Source organism: Mycteria americana, chromosome 3 (assembly GCF_035582795.1).
Source record: "Mycteria americana isolate JAX WOST 10 ecotype Jacksonville Zoo and Gardens chromosome 3, USCA_MyAme_1.0, whole genome shotgun sequence".
NCBI lineage: Eukaryota > Metazoa > Chordata > Aves > Ciconiiformes > Ciconiidae > Mycteria > Mycteria americana.
In genome coordinates, this window is record NC_134367.1 from 112806299 (window position 1) to 112824179 (window position 17881).

Consider the following 17881-nt stretch of genomic DNA (forward strand, 5'->3'; position numbering starts at 1 on the left):
AAGCCAAAATAAGAAAGCAGTAATTTGCCAGTATTTTACTACAAATATAATGGTTAATTGAGCTGATGACATATAATGAAGGAAAATTAAAAGTTTTTTTTTTTTCTTCCTTGGATAGATATGAATGCATTAGCAGAGTAAATGCATGGCTGAATCCTGACTAGCCATTTGTCATGTTCAGATACACTGAACTCAAGAATAATTAGCATTGTCATCCTCTTTGGTCTTTCTTTTTTCTAGCCCTTTCTTTGTGACTGGTGAACGAAGACTGAAATACAGACCATGAACTACAGATTACTATGAGCTCACATACACATTTCACACTTACTCTTGACACTACAAGGAAAAATTTGTTTCTGGGATTACAAAATTATCCTGAATTGTTTTGGAGAAGACACATCAATATCCATTTGAAACTCCCACTGCAAGTCACTGATGACAGGGCAAAACTGGTCCAAAGATTATATAAATATCCTAAATCATCCTATAAAGAGAAATCCACTTAACCCTTCTTTCACATTACATGTCCTTCAAAGATCGCAGTGTGGGATTTTCTTTTGATTTGCCAGTATTTTAGAAAAATCAATGTCAATATGATTTAAGTCAGTTCAATGGTCACTTGCTTTAAATGAGGCACTGCTTGAGCACACCTCTGAACCAGGACCTGAACAGCCATCAGTGTGATTAAGAACAAGGGCAGTGTACGCTGCATCCCTGTTTTAGCAAAACTATTAACTGTTCTATTTTCTCCTGTTCAAATAATAATAATAATACCCATAACTGATTGACTGCAGTAGGCAGGCATAGAATAGTCATTTCCTTTTCTTTGGAGTTTTGAGCCCAGAAGTTTAAACATTTGGGCATTACATCACCCTTTCTTGAGCTGGGGATTATAATGACAGAATCCCGTAGCTGACAAGACAAGACACATTTTTTTCTCACCAGATTCTGCTACTCGGAAACTTTACAAAGATGAAGTGAAAATATCTGTAGGTGTTTAAATGTTATATATTCATGCATTTATTTACACTTTAGTTATGCAATGTTAAATTTCCTCATCTTTGCAAAAGTAGAGCAAAAGTCACAAGGACTTAAAAGTACATAAACTGCAGGACCCTGTAGGCACATTAAAAAGTGCATGTTAAAACACACATATTTGGAAAAAATACAGATAGGATCTTGTTAAAAAGCAGGGTATTTTGCTTTGTATGAAATTGATTCTTAGCACTTCTTGCTTATCTATAGTAGTCATTATTAAAAAATTGACATCAAGACTAGCTTACATGTAAGAACTTCTTTTATTAAAAGTAGGCATTTTTTTTTTCTTTAAGAACAGAGAAGGACTGTTTAATGTCGGTAAATACTATAATATCTACCATAACAGGTTCATATTTTCCTACATATATTACAGAACTAAGCTATTTAGTAAAAATATTGTAATACACTCTTCTCAAGCACTCACCTTTTGATTCACATTCTATTTAAATATTCTAATTTATTCAATCTTCACTGCAGACTTTTTAATTGACTGGGTTTGGTCTCATTTACATTTGTCTTATGTGAGGGCTTACATGCTATATATTACACAAAAAGCATTATTAAGTAGCATGTACAATGTTTTACTATATATTGCAAAAACAAATTCCATATCTCACCACCAAGAAGCTTCGAGTGTTAATACTTTGAAACTTTTCATATAGTTCATTTAATACACATATTATATATGCACATTGCATGCACACAGTGCATTTTCCTCCTAAATATATTAAAAGTATTTTTTTATCATTCTGTAATTTCTATAATTCTGCTTTATTTAAAGTGTGTAAGGAAAGTACAATGGATTTGACTAGAGAAAAACAGGGCTGACACTTACAACCTGGCTCTGGGGTTTGCTGTTAACAATTCAAAGAGCTAGTTAGCATATTTATGTTTCTAGCTGTTAGTTTCTATCTGTTCTAGCCATTGAAAATTTGTCAACAAGGTGGATGCAGCCAAGTGTAAATGATATTCAATGCTCAATGATAGAGAACAGAGATATCTATCTTCCTGTGGCTGAAACTTCGAAATGCAAGCCTTACAACTTGCCACGGATTTGCAAAAAAACCCAAAAGTTCCAAAGAAAGAATTTTAAACATACACTCATGACAGTAAAGTTATTGAGAAATATCAACCTTTTAAGAACAGAATCCTAACAGATAAAATTAATTAGTAGTACATCATGGCTTCACAGTTTGACAGAAGAGAGAAAAAGAGCTTTCGCCCCAGGGCTTTTTTTTTTTAATACCAGAAAGGTGGGGAATTCAATCCTATAAAAGTCTGAAGAACGTCAAATCCAAGTGCCTCACTTCTCAGGAAAGATTTTGCAGCAGGCTGATGCCTTAACAAAGGACATATACCCACCAGTACAGCCAGCTGTCTTGTGGATTGAGAGTGGCAGTGACTAACACCTGTTGTTTTGAAATTATTTCTGCTGCTGTGTCCTGAGCTCTTTGGACTGGACATCTCCGGGGACTTACAGAGCTTATGCGTCCCATTGAAGCATGAGATAGATGCAAAACTGCTCAGCTCTGTAAGGATGGAGACAGTCCTGTCTGTACACAGCAGCAGAGCTATGGGCAGTTTGAGGCATACAAGAGACCTCTAGGAGGCAACTAAATTTGCAAGTGACTTAAATCATATTTCAGGTGTCAGAACATTTTTTTTGTACATCTGATCCATGGTCTGCAGACAAGAGACTGACAGATGGGTCAGACAGGAAGACTTGAAATAAACAAGTGAGATGGAAGAGCTAACTGGCGAGGGTTAAGCAGAACTATTGGAAGGGAATATTTCATTCCATGCTGTTAAAGATTTCCTTCTGCAGGCAAAAGACTTTTGATGAGGCAGTTCTCTAGGAGCCAGGTAGCACATCTGGTTTGACCATTTTGCTTGTGTCATTCGATTTTGGTGTCAGAAAAAGCTGACTCTCCACCAAAAAGGACAATATTTATATGCCCTTTATTAAATTGTTGGTAGCTTTATTAAATTCACTGATAGCTGAGTTGTGCCACTGGTTTAAAAGGTGAAGTTGCACTCTAGGCCTGTAGCAATATTTCTTTCAAGTACACAAAATTCATTTAGAAAATTACATAATTTCAAAAGAAGCTATGAAATGCATAATGGAATTAAGGCATACTTTGACTCTCTGAAGGGATGGTGCAGGCATGGAACTTGCTAACGTCATTCAGAAAGCAGAATCTAATTTTCTAAACTCAGTGACAAAACTAATTTATACAAATTTTTTCATTCCTGATAGCAATAAATAGACACTAAAGCTATTGAAAAACAAGTTGTGAATTTTACATATTTCTATGTGCTATCAATAGGATTTATACTGTTAACTAAAGGTAGCAGGTAAAGAACAAAAAAGTTCTACCTGTACAAATGTACTGTAGGCACAACAAAAGAGGAGACAGAATTTATCCACCAGAAAGCTTTATCTCGTGAAGCTTGAGGAAACCCCCCAGCTCTGCTTGGATTTTTTACAATGTCTATTTGCAAACTTAACAAACTTGATATAAAAATCATCAAGATTCCAACTTGAAATTCTACAGTGTCATTTACACATTTTTCTGTCCAGAGGAGAATGGCACTTGAGGGAGGGGAGAACACATAAAATGGAACATAGCCACAAAATTCAGAATTATGTGAATAAAATATATGTGCAGGGACAGAGAATTTATTTAAATTATTCCATATATCATAGTAAAAATAACATGGGATTAAATGACAGCTGGAAAAACAGCTAGAGATTGACACCCCTGAATTACAAATATACCTCTTCTAATTCTGTCCTCACTTAAATTCCATGATATTCCAGATGAGTCAATAAAGACATAAAAAATGTGAGATAAAACATATTTGGCTGTTACTGATTTCAGATAGGAAGGCTCATGACAATACAAATCCCAGGGGTGAGCCAAAACAGAGAAGATGGGAGATTGATCTTAAACAGTTTCATAAATTAGCCTTGAATTAATCAACTCAAAATGTCTGCTTTAAAAATGGAATTAATTAGCTAATGTCTCAGCATTAGCTAATGCCTAAGTGTTATGAAGATACAAAGGACTTCACTGAAGCTAATTGTTATTGTTTCTATCATTAATTAAAATACATCAGAAGTAAACAAAATACATGCAAAATATCTTGCCACTGGAGAAGGACGGAACCTACATTAAACATTTAAGAAGTTAACTCATGTTCTCAGGTCAATCTCTGTGCTGTAGGGCAGGAACACACTTGTCTCCATAATACTAAAAAAAAAAATGCAGTCTTTATATAAGAAAGGGTCAAACAAGATCAGTTAGAAGCAGGTAAAACATAGTCTCTCCATGTATGGAGTGTACATATCAACAAAACTTTGCAGGATTCGCACAATACTTTCACTATGATATAAAAAAACATCAGCATATTTAATACCTTCACATCCTCTTTCTATTTGCCCATTGCAGAAAAGAGCATCTGATATTAGATCAGGGAGCCGTCCATTCAAGTCAACTGATGCAAGACAGCCTTGGAATCCCTCTTTCGCATGCACCAGTTTTGGCAAGGACTTATACATTTCTTTGGCCACTCCTCCAATATACAAATCACCTGTTAAGGAAAAATAAACGTTAGATACAGAAAAAAACCTGTAGAATCTTTGACCTCCTTGATCTTCTGGTATTTTTGTGCTGAATGACAGGTATCTCAGAAAAACATTCTTCAAAATAAATGTAGAAGAATTTTGATAGCTGATATGCTGTGAAAAGACATTGCAGGACTATATTTTTTCAAATGCATGTGTAGACTTCACATTTGTATGACTAATTACTTAGAATTACCTGGACATATTATTTATGGGCCAGTTCATATATACAGGAAACATGTATCTATTTCACAGATGAGGATTCAGTCACAGAATCTCCATCTAGAAACGCATCTAGCACTGATGCACATTGTTAGCATACTCAGGGAACCTGACCACAGATCATCCCGATTATGGATCCAGCAGACTGAGATAAAAGGCAGTAAGTAGAGTGCCAAGATCCACCTAAAGTCCATATATCCAGAATTATTCATTTAAAACACGCCAAGAAATAAAGGGTTTAGGGACATATCTAAGGAAAACGTAGGGATACCTTTGTTAAGCAGTGCAATGACTGATTCTCCCCACCAAAATTCATACCCTGTGTCAGTCATGTGGGAACAGGAGGAGTTAGATGCCTTTAAAATGGCAATCTGCACACTGAGCAAACAGAATTTTATTGCCAAAAATAATTCTGACGACAGACACGTATTATAAACAGCTCGCTCTGATGAACCTCAGGCAACTTACTCAGGACTGAAAGCTAGTGCTTTTCTTCCTTTGAGTAATTCATAGCTCTGAGACTTATTTTGCAAGGACATAACTATAACTTTTCTCTTAAACACCAAGGGAGGGGATGCTTTCTTGTTTTACAACAATTCAGGCTGTGCCTTTCTTTCATGTGTTTAGTGCCTCTGGTGGGCAGAACAGTGATCTTTCAAACTAACATACCCTACCTCCCTAAAGTGTGCCTTAAGTGTCAGACTATAGGTTTAACTAGGTGCGTTCCATACCTGTTGCCGAAGACATGCTGCAGAAACAAATCTGAGCTTTGCTTGGCCAGAGAGGGGAGGTGTGCTCAGCATGAACACAGCCCTAGCTAAAAGGCTTCAGTCCTTCTCCTGGCAGGAAAGACATGCTTGATTCTTTCAGTCACAGACAGAAAGGAATAAAACCATAGTTTCCTACATCTTGCATGAGTTTACTGTCCTCCTCTGTTATTCCCTAACCCTGAAAAAGCAGCCATCTTTGCAAGCTTGATGGGAGTGCTCTGAGCATGCCTACAGGCAAGCCCCTTGAGGCACACCGGAAGAGGACCACCTGAGCTTCTGAGAAGCATTGAACCTGTTTGAAGGAAGGTGCTTATGGGAGCATCTGACTCTGAGCATCCCCCAGTGACAAAATTCTTACTCTACCTATGCATTAAATCCTCACTGATGATGTTTTGTGCTAGCATAAATTTTCAATAGGCTATCTGAATATACATTCTAATCTACATTATGCTTTCCAGTATGTCCCCTAGTCTGGATGATTTTGGAGCCTAGGCTACAGGATGTACCAAAGAGTGTTTCTGCATCACCTCAAATGCAAAACTGTTCATTTCCTAAGTGTTTACCAAGCTTTGTAGGCAGATTTTATAGCGACAGAACTCAGAATGTACTAGCTATCATCACTACCCTATGTGGCTAATTTTAATCTCCCTCTTATCGGTATAAGCCGCAGTCACAGCTTTTCCTGGTTCTCCTGGCAGAGTTTCTTGTTCACAAGGGAGGGCAATTTAGTGCTGTTTGCAGTGGTTTACAGTTTGCCTACAAGGAAATGGCCTGAAACAAACAAATGTCTATCAGACTGTGAAAAATTTTTAGTCACTACATACCAGCCCTAAAACTCAACTGTATTTGAATTAGTGAAATGGAGATAAAAAGCTTAGGAACATGAATATTATTAATCTTATAAGCCATCCAACCAAAAGTCTTAGCAACCATTATAGCATCATGTACTAAGAAACCTCAAGCTTTCTCCATTCTACCTAGATAATTTGAAAAATAAGATATTGCTTTCCTCTAGAGCTTTGAGGTACAGTATAAATCTCAGAAGCACAATATTAGACATAACAGATTAAAATATGGTGATCCATATGTTCCCACAAATGGGATGTAATTCATTCACAGCAGAAAAACTTCTGGATTTTTCAACCAGCTGAACTGGAAACAAAGTAAAAACTCTTGCCTCATGATAAAGGTTCTTCATCTTTTTCTCAGGTGGAACATCTAGAAAGTAAAACCCTTCCACATTTCCTGAAGTTCTGTGCTTTCAGTCATTGTCAGCTCAGAATAGAGAGATAATTCATCTCAATTGATTCTAATGAACTTAAAAGACGGAAACTCCACAGAACAATACTAAGAAAATCACACCTATGCTAAAAAGGTTAGACTTGGTCTATTGGACATGACACATGCAACCTCTTTTTAAAGCCCCTGACATGTATACTGTCCAAACAACCATTTTTATTCTGTGATTGGTTAAACCTTTAAAACTGCAAACTTTCAAATTGATCCCCTGCTAATTCCTAAGATGCATCCCTCAAGCATATTGAGGTTGCTATATCAGTCATATAGCAATTGTCAGTTACGATGAATGGCTAGTGGAAGTCCAGGTCAGTGTGCCAGCATATGAACCTGAACTCAGAATATTTGCTCCAGAAAATACACACTGGAGTATTTTCAAATAGGTATCATATACACAGAAGTACCATACATTAAGTTGAGTCTAAATAAACTGTAACTTTACTGTTTACTAACAGTTCTTTAAGACTATTGATAATTAGAACTGATTGTTATATACCGTCGAAGATACAGTTTCCACAAAAAAAGACATGCTCTGGGTAATATTTTAACTTTGTTGATGTTCAAAATAACTTGAGTTCTGCTTTTGCATTAGCTAATACACTACACTAATACATATCATATGTATCGAGCAGCCATACCGACTATTAGACTTCACCTTTTATAAAGTATACACGAGTATTTTTTATGACTGTGGGCTAAATCTTTCCCAGATTTAATACCAAATGTGTTTTGAGTTTGCTGCTGATGGCATAAAAACACACTTCCTCTCAGAGACAAAATTTTATTAAGGGATAGGCTCTGGAATTAAAACTCAGATTTTTTTTTTTAACTATTTAATTTTTTTCATGTGGTTATTTTTTCATATCTGCCATCACAAATGTTTTGCATACCTACTTTTATTTCAGTTAATCACATGCTTCATTTTCACATTGATCTCAATGAAGAAGTAGTTTCCTACCAAACTCAACCATTAGAAATTCAGACAAGACAGAATTACAGAAAATGTTGTTAATCGAAATATTTGTATATTGAACGTGCTTTAGCAGAGGTTCAGAAAAGATAAGGCTTGTCCCTGCTCCCACTGAAAGAGATCAAAGGAATCAACATAGTATGATACAAATCCTCAGGTTTTCTCCTCTTTTTCACTTCTTATCACAGAATCACAGAATCGTATAGGTTGGAAAAGACCTTTAAGATTATAGAGTCCAACTGTTAACCTAACACTGCCAAGTCCACCACTACACCATGTCCCTAAGCACCTCATCCAAACGTCTTTTAAATACTTCCAGGGATGGTGACTCCACCACTTCCCTGGGCAGCCTGTTCCAATGCTTGACAACCCTTTCAGTGAAGTAAAATTTCCTAAAATCCAATCTAAACCTCCCCTGGTGCAACTTGAGGCCATTTCCTCTCGTCCTGTCACTTGTTACCTGGGAGAAGAGACCGACACCCACCTCTCTACAACCTCCTTTCAGGTAGTTGTAGAGAGCGATAAGGTCTCCCCTCAGACTCCTTTTCTCCAGGCTAAACAACCCCAGTTCCCTCAGCCGCTCCTCATCAGACTTCTGCTCTAGACCCTTCACCAGCCTCGTTGCCCGTCTTTGGACACACTCCAGCACCTCAATGTCTCTCTTGTAGTGAGGGGCCCAAAACTGAACACAGTATTCAAGGTGCGGCCAAAACTTACTTATGTAAGTACAGCTTTACTACTGGAAATGTTACATGCTCTAAAACAGGATTAATCCCTTGTTGTGTATCTGCCTACTTACTTTTATTAATTACATGGAAGTTATTTCATTAAGTAAGGTATCACAGTTCATCAGATCAATAGTATAAGATCATGACATCATCTAAACTAGCTGCAGCCTAAATGCAAATACTATTGCAATACTGCTACCACTGAAAATGCATGACCATTTCAGGAGTTGTGCACAACGGAAAATGCAATTCTTTTGTTTCTTTCTTTCTTTCAATAGATGATCATATTTTTTAAGTACATATAGAAAGGGATATACTTGTAGTACAGTGCTAACCGTAGTTTCTGAAACTAAAGTTTAGCTATTACCTTTCATGCATGTATTGCCTTCTAAAGTTTATTTTGATTTTTAAATGTATTCCTGAAGAAGTCTCTGGGTTTTTTCATAACCATTCTGACTTTCCTTAATTTATAAAGGAAAATAATCAATTTATATAAAATATATCAACTAGCATAAACAAAGTAGCAGGTAGTAAAGAAACGGGTGAGGGAATAGAGTGCTCCAAGATTGCCTTCTGATCTCTGGAGAAGCTTCAAATAAAGCATTTTATTTGAGAGCAGGTACTCCTTAGTCTCACAACTCTCCTCTTACTTATATTAGGAGTCAGTACACATAGTTATCCCCTTTTATTTAGAGAGGGAGAATTGTTTCCACTCTTCATTTTTCTGAGGCCAAAGAAATAAGTATGCTACAGTGTTTCTCACTGGCATGTTCATTGCAGGTCAGAGGAATCAACTAGAATGCAGCACTTTCAGAGCTACACGTATAAATCATGGCAATAGTAGTACTGGTCAGTTATATCATAAGCACTGACAAAGAAAAGAGATAAGTGGATTTAATTTGTATCTTTTAAAGGTAATGAAGACCTTCATTTACTCCAACAGGAGCTTTCCTATTTACAGCTATGTATCTCTTTTCTGACTTAGAGCTGATTTGTGCTTTGAGGAACAAGTGAATTTAACACAGAAACAAATTGCTAGCTAATAAACGAACCCAAGTTCTCAATGTATTCATTATTGGAATCACATTTATGAAAAAACACACAGAACACTACACAACAGTGAGTCACACACAACTGTTGGTGAAACAAATACTGCCAAATCCTTCTGTAATAACTCATCTTTTTTTATCCCAAGTCTCTACATTTCTTCAAAATAAGAACTTTGCAAATGCTAAACCAAAGAAATGTAAGATAAAAATTGAAGATGCTGTTTTATCTATCTCTTTTCTGAATAACTAGCAGAAGTATCTTATTATTTGGCACTACTGACATTGCTGACAGGTCACCCTATAGACTTTCCTCCTTTCCTAATTCACGTGCACACCCAAGAATTCTTAGGTGATATGTGCTGGTGGCAAAAACTGTTAATTTAATTTAACTACTACCATTGTCTTCAAGTGTTAGGAGAGAGGGAATTATTATCCATGCGTTTGTAGTGGTGGCAGCAACATGTCAATACTGCTCAGGGAACAAGTAGTTTAACCAGGATATAGTTAGGCTTCTTTAGTCTCTGAAATCGGTATGTTTTGTTGTACATATCCGGTGTTCATTTCTTGAACACTATTCTTGACAAGAAATAAACACCATTCATTCAAATATTGTTCTGCGTATGAATGAAAACAAAACAAAAAGGAGAAAATAAAACAGTAGGAGGAATTGTGGCTTGACTTTTTAATAACCCATAAAGACAATATCCCTGGAATGTTCTTATATAGATGCACAAAGGCACCTTCAAATCCATCACTCTCTCCAAAAGCAGACGTTCTGTCCTTTCATGTCTTGTTGTGCTGCTGGTTTCAACTGTACTTTCAGCTATTCTCTTCATTTCTCTTTCATTTTAGAAGTTTGTCTTGTTTCTAACATCACATTGTACTAAATCACTACCATGGCTAGGAACAAACGTGCTTCTGCAGTGTACTAGAGCGGTATTACTCCCCAAGAAAGAGATGGATAGCCCTGGCATAACATGGTGAGTTCTGAAAGCACAACAGGCATCTCTGCATTCCTTTATATGACATATGAAAATACAAAGGAACATCTGGCTGTGGTGAAGCTGAAGTGTCAGGCACACTTTTCTCCAAATATGCTATTTCAAATGATCAAGCATATAATAGCTTCTTCCCTCAGGCAGGCAAAGAGGAATGAAGACTGCAAAGACTGAGAAATACCATAGGGAAAGTCTAATCTCGAAAGAAAAAAGTTCTCACTTTTTTCAAGTCCTTCATAAACCAGATGATTTGCTGTTACAAGATCAATAGAAATCGCTTTGTAGTATCTTAATAGTTGCACAATGAAGTGCCAGGTAGAACTCAACATAAGAAGACCCACACAATCCCAACTCATGGTATTTTTGAGGCAACTAAAATGTGAAAATAAATTACTCTTACACAAGCTGAATATACACTGACTTAAACACAATAGACAACATCCTGATCTTGAATCAAGGGATACTGTTTCAAATGAAAATGTCAGGTAGGCATCTAGATACCTTGGACGTTCAATGAAATATAGAAGCCTACTTGTCCTTACTGACCTTCTCCCCTCTCCAACATACAAAAGCACCTACCTACCATTTACTTTGTGCAATAAGCAGAGCAGAGTGGTGAGGTTTCTTTCAGATGTGGGGTTTCAACACACACTTTAGAAAAGGAACTGGGACTGAACAGCAGAGAGTGGTGATTCTAGTCTCTCCCCACTTCCATTATTTATGACTAAATGCTTATTTTTGTTCCATATAAAAAAATTATTTGATCCTTTAAAAATGTTGATGAAATATAATTGTTCTTTTTTGAATAAATTAAGAAGCCTGCTGTGATCATAACCCAATAATAAATTGAAGGACAGTTGACAAAGACTTAAATGATGCATCCACACAGCTTCTGCAGCACATACGCTCCAGCATATGGCTTCTCAAATCTCCATTTACAGTAGAGAATATGCACTTGCTGCGTATTCACAGGCCTGTTTGGTGCTGGAGCCAAGCATGACTGAATTTCGTCTACCACTTGCAAGGGCACTTGAGGGAAGACATGAGTGTGTAAACTTAGTGTTTTTATGCCCACTTATTCATTTCAAAGAGTCCATTCTGTAGCTTCAGTATTGATTTGTGGTTGAAGTCTTCTGGTTTTGATTTTTTTTTTTTTTTTTTTGAAGAAAAGTAGGCTTTTCAAATATTTTTCCTGTTGGAGTGATGAATTCCATCACTTTTAGACTCTCTCTCACCTAAGAAGGAAAAGGGCAGCTAGTTTACTTGTCCAGGTTCTGCTGAGTTATCTGTCCTTTCAAATACTTGGGCAAGAGGCAGTTGTATGATGTGACATGTGGTGCCTTCTGTCTTCCACATTCCCTGTACTGATAACCAAGCAAGGCAAAATGATTACAGATGAAAAAAGGAATTTATGGGTTAGCAAGTCGCTCTTTTGGGAAGGAATATAGAAACTGATCTTTTCAGCCCAATTCTACCCTGCCTTCCATATCTTCCCTGAATACCCCATTAAAGTTATTCAAAAAAAGAAATCACCAGCACTGAAATGCTGGCACTGTGGGTTTTCTTTAGTCATCCTTATTGGCATATAGGACATACTGTAGTTATTTGTCAAGAGAATTCAACTTTGAAGATATTTCCTCCCTTGGCTGATACTGTTCGTTTTAAAGTTTCATTGTAGCACTACACCCTAATCCACACGGACAGAAAAAAAGGCACTGAGGATTAAGAGGTACCAGAGACAACTCACAGCTGATGGGCGCACCAGGAAGAGCACCTTACAGATTTCTCTTGCCACCAATTTCTATGGCAGTCCTCACTGGAGATATACTTGCTGCTCCACCTTTCTCCAAGTCACCTGATTCCATCACACTACTCATAAACATGCTACTCTCATAACTGCATTGAAGACTTTACACACTTGGTACAGATGTGCTTCTGTCTAGAAACTTCTCATGCTTTTGCTATGCTGCTCACTGTTTTACATCTCAGCTCTGCTGGATCTGCTCTCCACTTTTGCATTCAACCCTTGGTGCCCAGTTTTCATTCCTATTACATTTTTTGGCTCTGTTCAGAACTGCTCAATGCTTATGCAAATATGCCTATGTTTCACAAGCAAGTAACGCTGTATGGTAGAAAGTGGCGGGGGAATAGCAACGACATGCCAATGTCCTTAGCAGCTAAGTTTTCAACAGACAAAAGTAGATACTCAAAGGTAAGCGGTCAAGTCTGAACATTCCCCTAGATTTCTCCCGGTTAAACCCATCATTTTTCCAACAATCCCCTTCTCAAACAACATGTATTCTCAAACAAGAAACAGTTACACAAAAACACTTAACATTTTCTTGACAATAACAATTCTCAGATTCCCAGCCACGTTTTTGGGCTCAGTATTAGGCCCAGCTCTGTTTTGATTTGGGCTTAGTATTAGGCCCAGCTCTGTTTCATATCTTTATCAATGATCTGGATGAGGGGATTGAATGTACCCTCAGTAAGTCTGCAGACAACACCAAATTGGGAAGGAGTGTTCACCTGCTTGAGGGCAAGAAGTCTCTACAGAGGGACCTGGACAGGCTGCATTGATGGGCTGAGGCCAACTGTATGGGGTTCAACAAGGTGAAGTGCAAGGTCCTGCGCTTGGGTCACAACAACCCCATGCAACGCTACAGGCTTGGGGAAGAGTGGCTGGAAAGCTGCCAGGCAGAAAAGGACCTGGGGTGTTGGTTGACAGCCACCTGAATATGAGCCAGCAGTGTGCCCAGGTGGCCAAGAAAGCCAATGGCATCCTGGCTTGTATCAGAAATAGTGTGGCCAGCAGGACTAGGGAAGGGATTGTCCCCCTGTACTCGGCACTGGTGAGGCCACACCTCAAATACTGTGTTCAGTTTTGGGCCCCCCACTACAAGAGAGACGTTGAGGTGCTGGAGCGTGTCCAGAGAAGGGCAACGAAGCTGGTGAAGGGTCTGGAGCAGAAGTCTTATGAGGATTGGCTGAGGGAACTGGGGTTGTTTAGCCTGGAGAAAAGGAGGCTGAGGGGAGACCTTATCGCCCTCTACAACTACCTGGAAGGAGGTTGTAGAGAGGTGGGGGTCGGTCTCTTCTCCCAGGTAACAAGTGACAGGACAAGAGGAAATAGCCTCAAGTTGCACCAGGGGAGGTTTAGATTGGATATTAGGAAAAATTTCTTCACTGAAAGGGTTGTCAAGCATTGGAACAGGCTGCCCAGGGAAGTGGTGGAGTCACCATCCCTGGAGGTATTTAAAAGACGTTTGGATGAGGTGCTTAGGGACATGGTGTAGTGGTGGACTTGGCAGTGCTAGGTTAACGGTTGGACTTGATGATCTTAAGGGTCTTCTTTTCCAACCTAAATGATTCTATGATCCCCCTTTGCTTCTTTCTCCCCCTTCCCTACTGAAGACTAGATGGAAAGCCCTGGGATTGAAAAAGATTAAACAGATTTAAAACCAAAGCAGTCTGCTTGTCCAATGAACTGTGAGGCAAGTTGGTGATGCATGTTAAATGGTAAATAATAAAATCTAATTGCCATATAAATGTGCGTGGTAATCCATCTCCTACAGAACTGATGCTATGCCAATTACTCTCTATGAGGGGGATGGTTGTGGTGGAGAGGTGAGGCATTCAAGCACATCAAACGTCCTTCATTTCTTTCCTGTTCTGACCACTTTTGTACATTACATACACCTGAAAAATAGACAAAAATCTAATGAAGCAGGCATTTTCATGGCATAGTATACTCAGATTTCCCTTCCTACTGATAATTATTCTGAAATCCTTTACTCATTCTCTGCTTCAATAGCCAACACATGCTCTTAGCAGAGCTTGTTTTCCAAACAGTGAGAAATTCTCCACATAACGCTACCAAAAAGCTGAGAGAATAAACATTCTCCTTTTGAATGTAGGTTTGTAGAGGGAAACTTTTTATCTAATATTACCGACTTCTTGATCAAGACAATCACCTCCAGACTCTGAGGATATTACACGAAGCAGCTCTTTTGCAAAAAAAGACTGCTCATTCCTACTAAGATCCATGAGGATGGTGATCTCATAACCATGGCAGCACATTTTGAAAACAAGTTTAGGACATGCTTCTTGACCTGGGGGGTGCTAGGATTCAGTGGGATGTATTTATGCTAAATATCCAGATTTTTTGGTAAGTTTTCAGAGCATACATGTTTCTGATATTATCCTTAGCATAATTTTTACTTAAGTGTTCCAGAAGGGCTTGAAAGAAATTCCACAATCAGCAACCGTAATAGCCTGCATGCCCAACAGCTGTAGAAATGTAGGCAAATCTATACATTTGTATGTGTGTAAGAGACTGAAAAGAGCAGGGGAGAAGAGGCAGAAAGCAAAACGTTTCTCTCACCACAGAGTGATCTGAAAGACTACTGCAACATTGTTGACTCACAGAGCTCAGCACAAACATTAGAGTATTTTCTTTAATTTTTATTTAATCCAGAAGTACTGGAGTGGATTTTTAATTCTTTCCCCATCTCATAATTTTGGAAATCAGGATACAATTTCTGAAAGCTTAGCATTGCCAAAATTATTTTCACAGCCTGGTAGTCAGCATAGCTGTTTAGAAACAGTATCTGACAAGTTGCAAAGAAAGGAGGGTAAAGGAATTTGCATTAGACCAGGTTGTCCAATCTCATATTGTTAATCTGCCCATATATCTTTGCTACACAGGAAGTCTCAAAGAAGAGCTCTCAGTTTTAAGATCCTTATTTTTCCATCTGTACAAAGGCTGCTTTCCCAACACTATCAGGAAGACGACAGCTGCATTTGCCGTTGTCTACTCCAACAGGTCACATTAGGCAGATCTATTTACTGTTGACAGTATTTGGAACTCTACATTTGGAACAGAATGTTATTTCTGCGTGAAGAGTTTACAGCCCACTGGCAAGGTCATTCAATTATCTTTTGCATGTTTATTTGAGAAATTTAAGCATTAATATTCGTTCATTTGTACAAACTTTCATTTTTATATAAAATACTTCTCTGTGCTTCTTAAAGCTTTGTTTCTTAGTTATAGAAATATGAAGCATCACTGCCATTGATAGAGACCTTGTAATATAGAGAAGAATTTACAAAGCAGCAACAATAATTATGGGCTCAATATAAAACAACAGGGAGAAATATTATATGAAATTGAAATAATTTCAATTTCCATTGCTGGACCAAGAAATCTTCCTTATGATCAAGACTAATTTAGTTCAGTTTTGCATAGCATGAATAACCTACTTCGACAGGCAAATGTCAATATCAATATCAAAAAATATCAATAGATTAAGTGACTACTATGAATCATCAATGAATATGCCAGGCCAGTAGATCTACTGACAATTTAGTTAATTGCATTAAAAGTTTACAAGGATTAATTAAGTGCCAGGTGAGTCTTTATGTACATGGAAGAAGTATTTTTAAAGTGCATTTGCAAAACCACCGAGGTGATACCAGAAATTAATGATTACTTTTCTTTCAGATGCTTCAGACTAGGCTCTTTTCACATTATTAGAGAAAATGGCAAATGAAAAGGCAAATGTATATAGCAACAGGACCCATATCTCACAAAGGAAGAGAGGGAGCCAGAGGCCAGTGGAGAGCTACAGAAATAAAACAGACAAGAGATCCAGACAGGATATTTAAATCCAAGGAAGCTGATTCTGATATATGCTCTAATATGAACAGCATTTTTTGAGGATGCAGTGATATAACAGCACAGGAATAACATATGACTTACAATGGACTCTAAAATTGACATTTGGGAAGGCCACGTGGAAGAGAATAACAGAGTGAGACAAGTTAAAAGTCAGTTTAAAAAAGCAGGTCTTAAAGATGTATGGAATGCTGCACAGGCAGCAAAAAAATTAAACCATAACTGTTGAGTCAGGCAGGATTTTTTTTACGATGGTGATTTCCTTTTAAAAAGAAAATAAACTTAGCCCAATATCAAAAATAGGATGACTGCAGTTCATCCTGGAGGATACATCACAGCTAGAAAGTTTGGAATAGGATGAGATACTGAAGTACTGAAACTACGGACTCCTAGAAAAGTTTGTAACAATTTATTGTTAAATCTAAAATAACAACAGCATTCCTTATCTTTTCATTTTGTGAGAGTGTGGTATTTCAACTTTTCACCTCAATTTATAAACAATTAAAACGCTAAAATATTTTAATTTTCTGACAGTCATTCTGAGTGGATTCTTGTAGGTTTTTGTATGTTTGCTGTTTAAGAAAGTGGGTGAAAACTTTGGGGATTAAAATAGTGCCTATATGTGTAGGAGAGAAGCAAAATGAAGATTAAACCCTACTAGGTAAGTGGATACAAAACCATGCTTGAGGATGTTCCTCCTCCTCGAAAGCAGATCATGTCTCTTCAAATATTTAGAAAAAAAAATTCTGACAGAATTCCAATTTCTCACACCACAGGAAGAAAATGTGAAGAGGGAAGAGACATTGCGGATGTTGTAATACCCACAGTCTGGACAAAGGAGACATCTTTTCTTTGGCAGCAGTGAGGAACAAGAGCACAAGTCAAATTCCACTTTCACTTGAATTTTTGTGCTCCTTCGAGGCTACTCAGACCCCTCAAGACCATAAGAGAAAAGCATCAAGTATAGCAAGGAAGAATTCCCCTGCACCCAACTATTTCGGTCTGTGAAGGCCTTGAATTGTAGCCATGCTAACCATCTGAGCTATACTGAAAGCAGAACAGGGAATCTGCTCATGAAATACATGAAAGCAAATTTGCTGTGTAACTGAATGTTGGCAGGCTTGAGCTGCATTGCCTTTGCTGTTAAGACTCATTTATCTTCACGGGTTATCTGCTAGAACTACACCCAAGTACACCTTGCTAATTTTCTCTACTAGGAAAAATAACACAGTTCTTGGAATCCAAACACAGAACTATTTTCACTCATTTATTTGTCTCGATTTTATAATTTACCCTTCTAATTACAGCAATAATTAAGCTGGAGAATTTAACATAAGTGTTTCCTCAGGTACCCACTCCAATCCACTGAAATTGTACCAGAGGTTATACAGGGAACCCATGTCTGTAATAATGGACTTTCTATGTTACATAGCCAAATCCTACACCCAAAAGGAAACGTATAGTGGAAATTCTGTCCCATACTTTTATGGCAACTGTCTGCTTTT

The 17881-nt window shown here is 37.7% G+C and overlaps 1 protein-coding gene across 17 annotated transcripts in view; it reads right to left on the reverse strand.

Moving 5' to 3' along the window:
* NRXN1 (neurexin 1) overlaps positions 1 to 17881 on the reverse strand; it is a 735915-nt gene that overhangs the window by 358663 nt on the left and 359371 nt on the right. For all 17 annotated transcript variants that reach the window (XM_075497462.1, XM_075497460.1, XM_075497458.1 and 14 more), the window contains one exon: positions 4459 to 4632. In XM_075497462.1, the coding sequence (XP_075353577.1) occupies positions 4459 to 4632 (174 nt within the window). The remainder of the gene's footprint in view (positions 1 to 4458; positions 4633 to 17881) is intronic.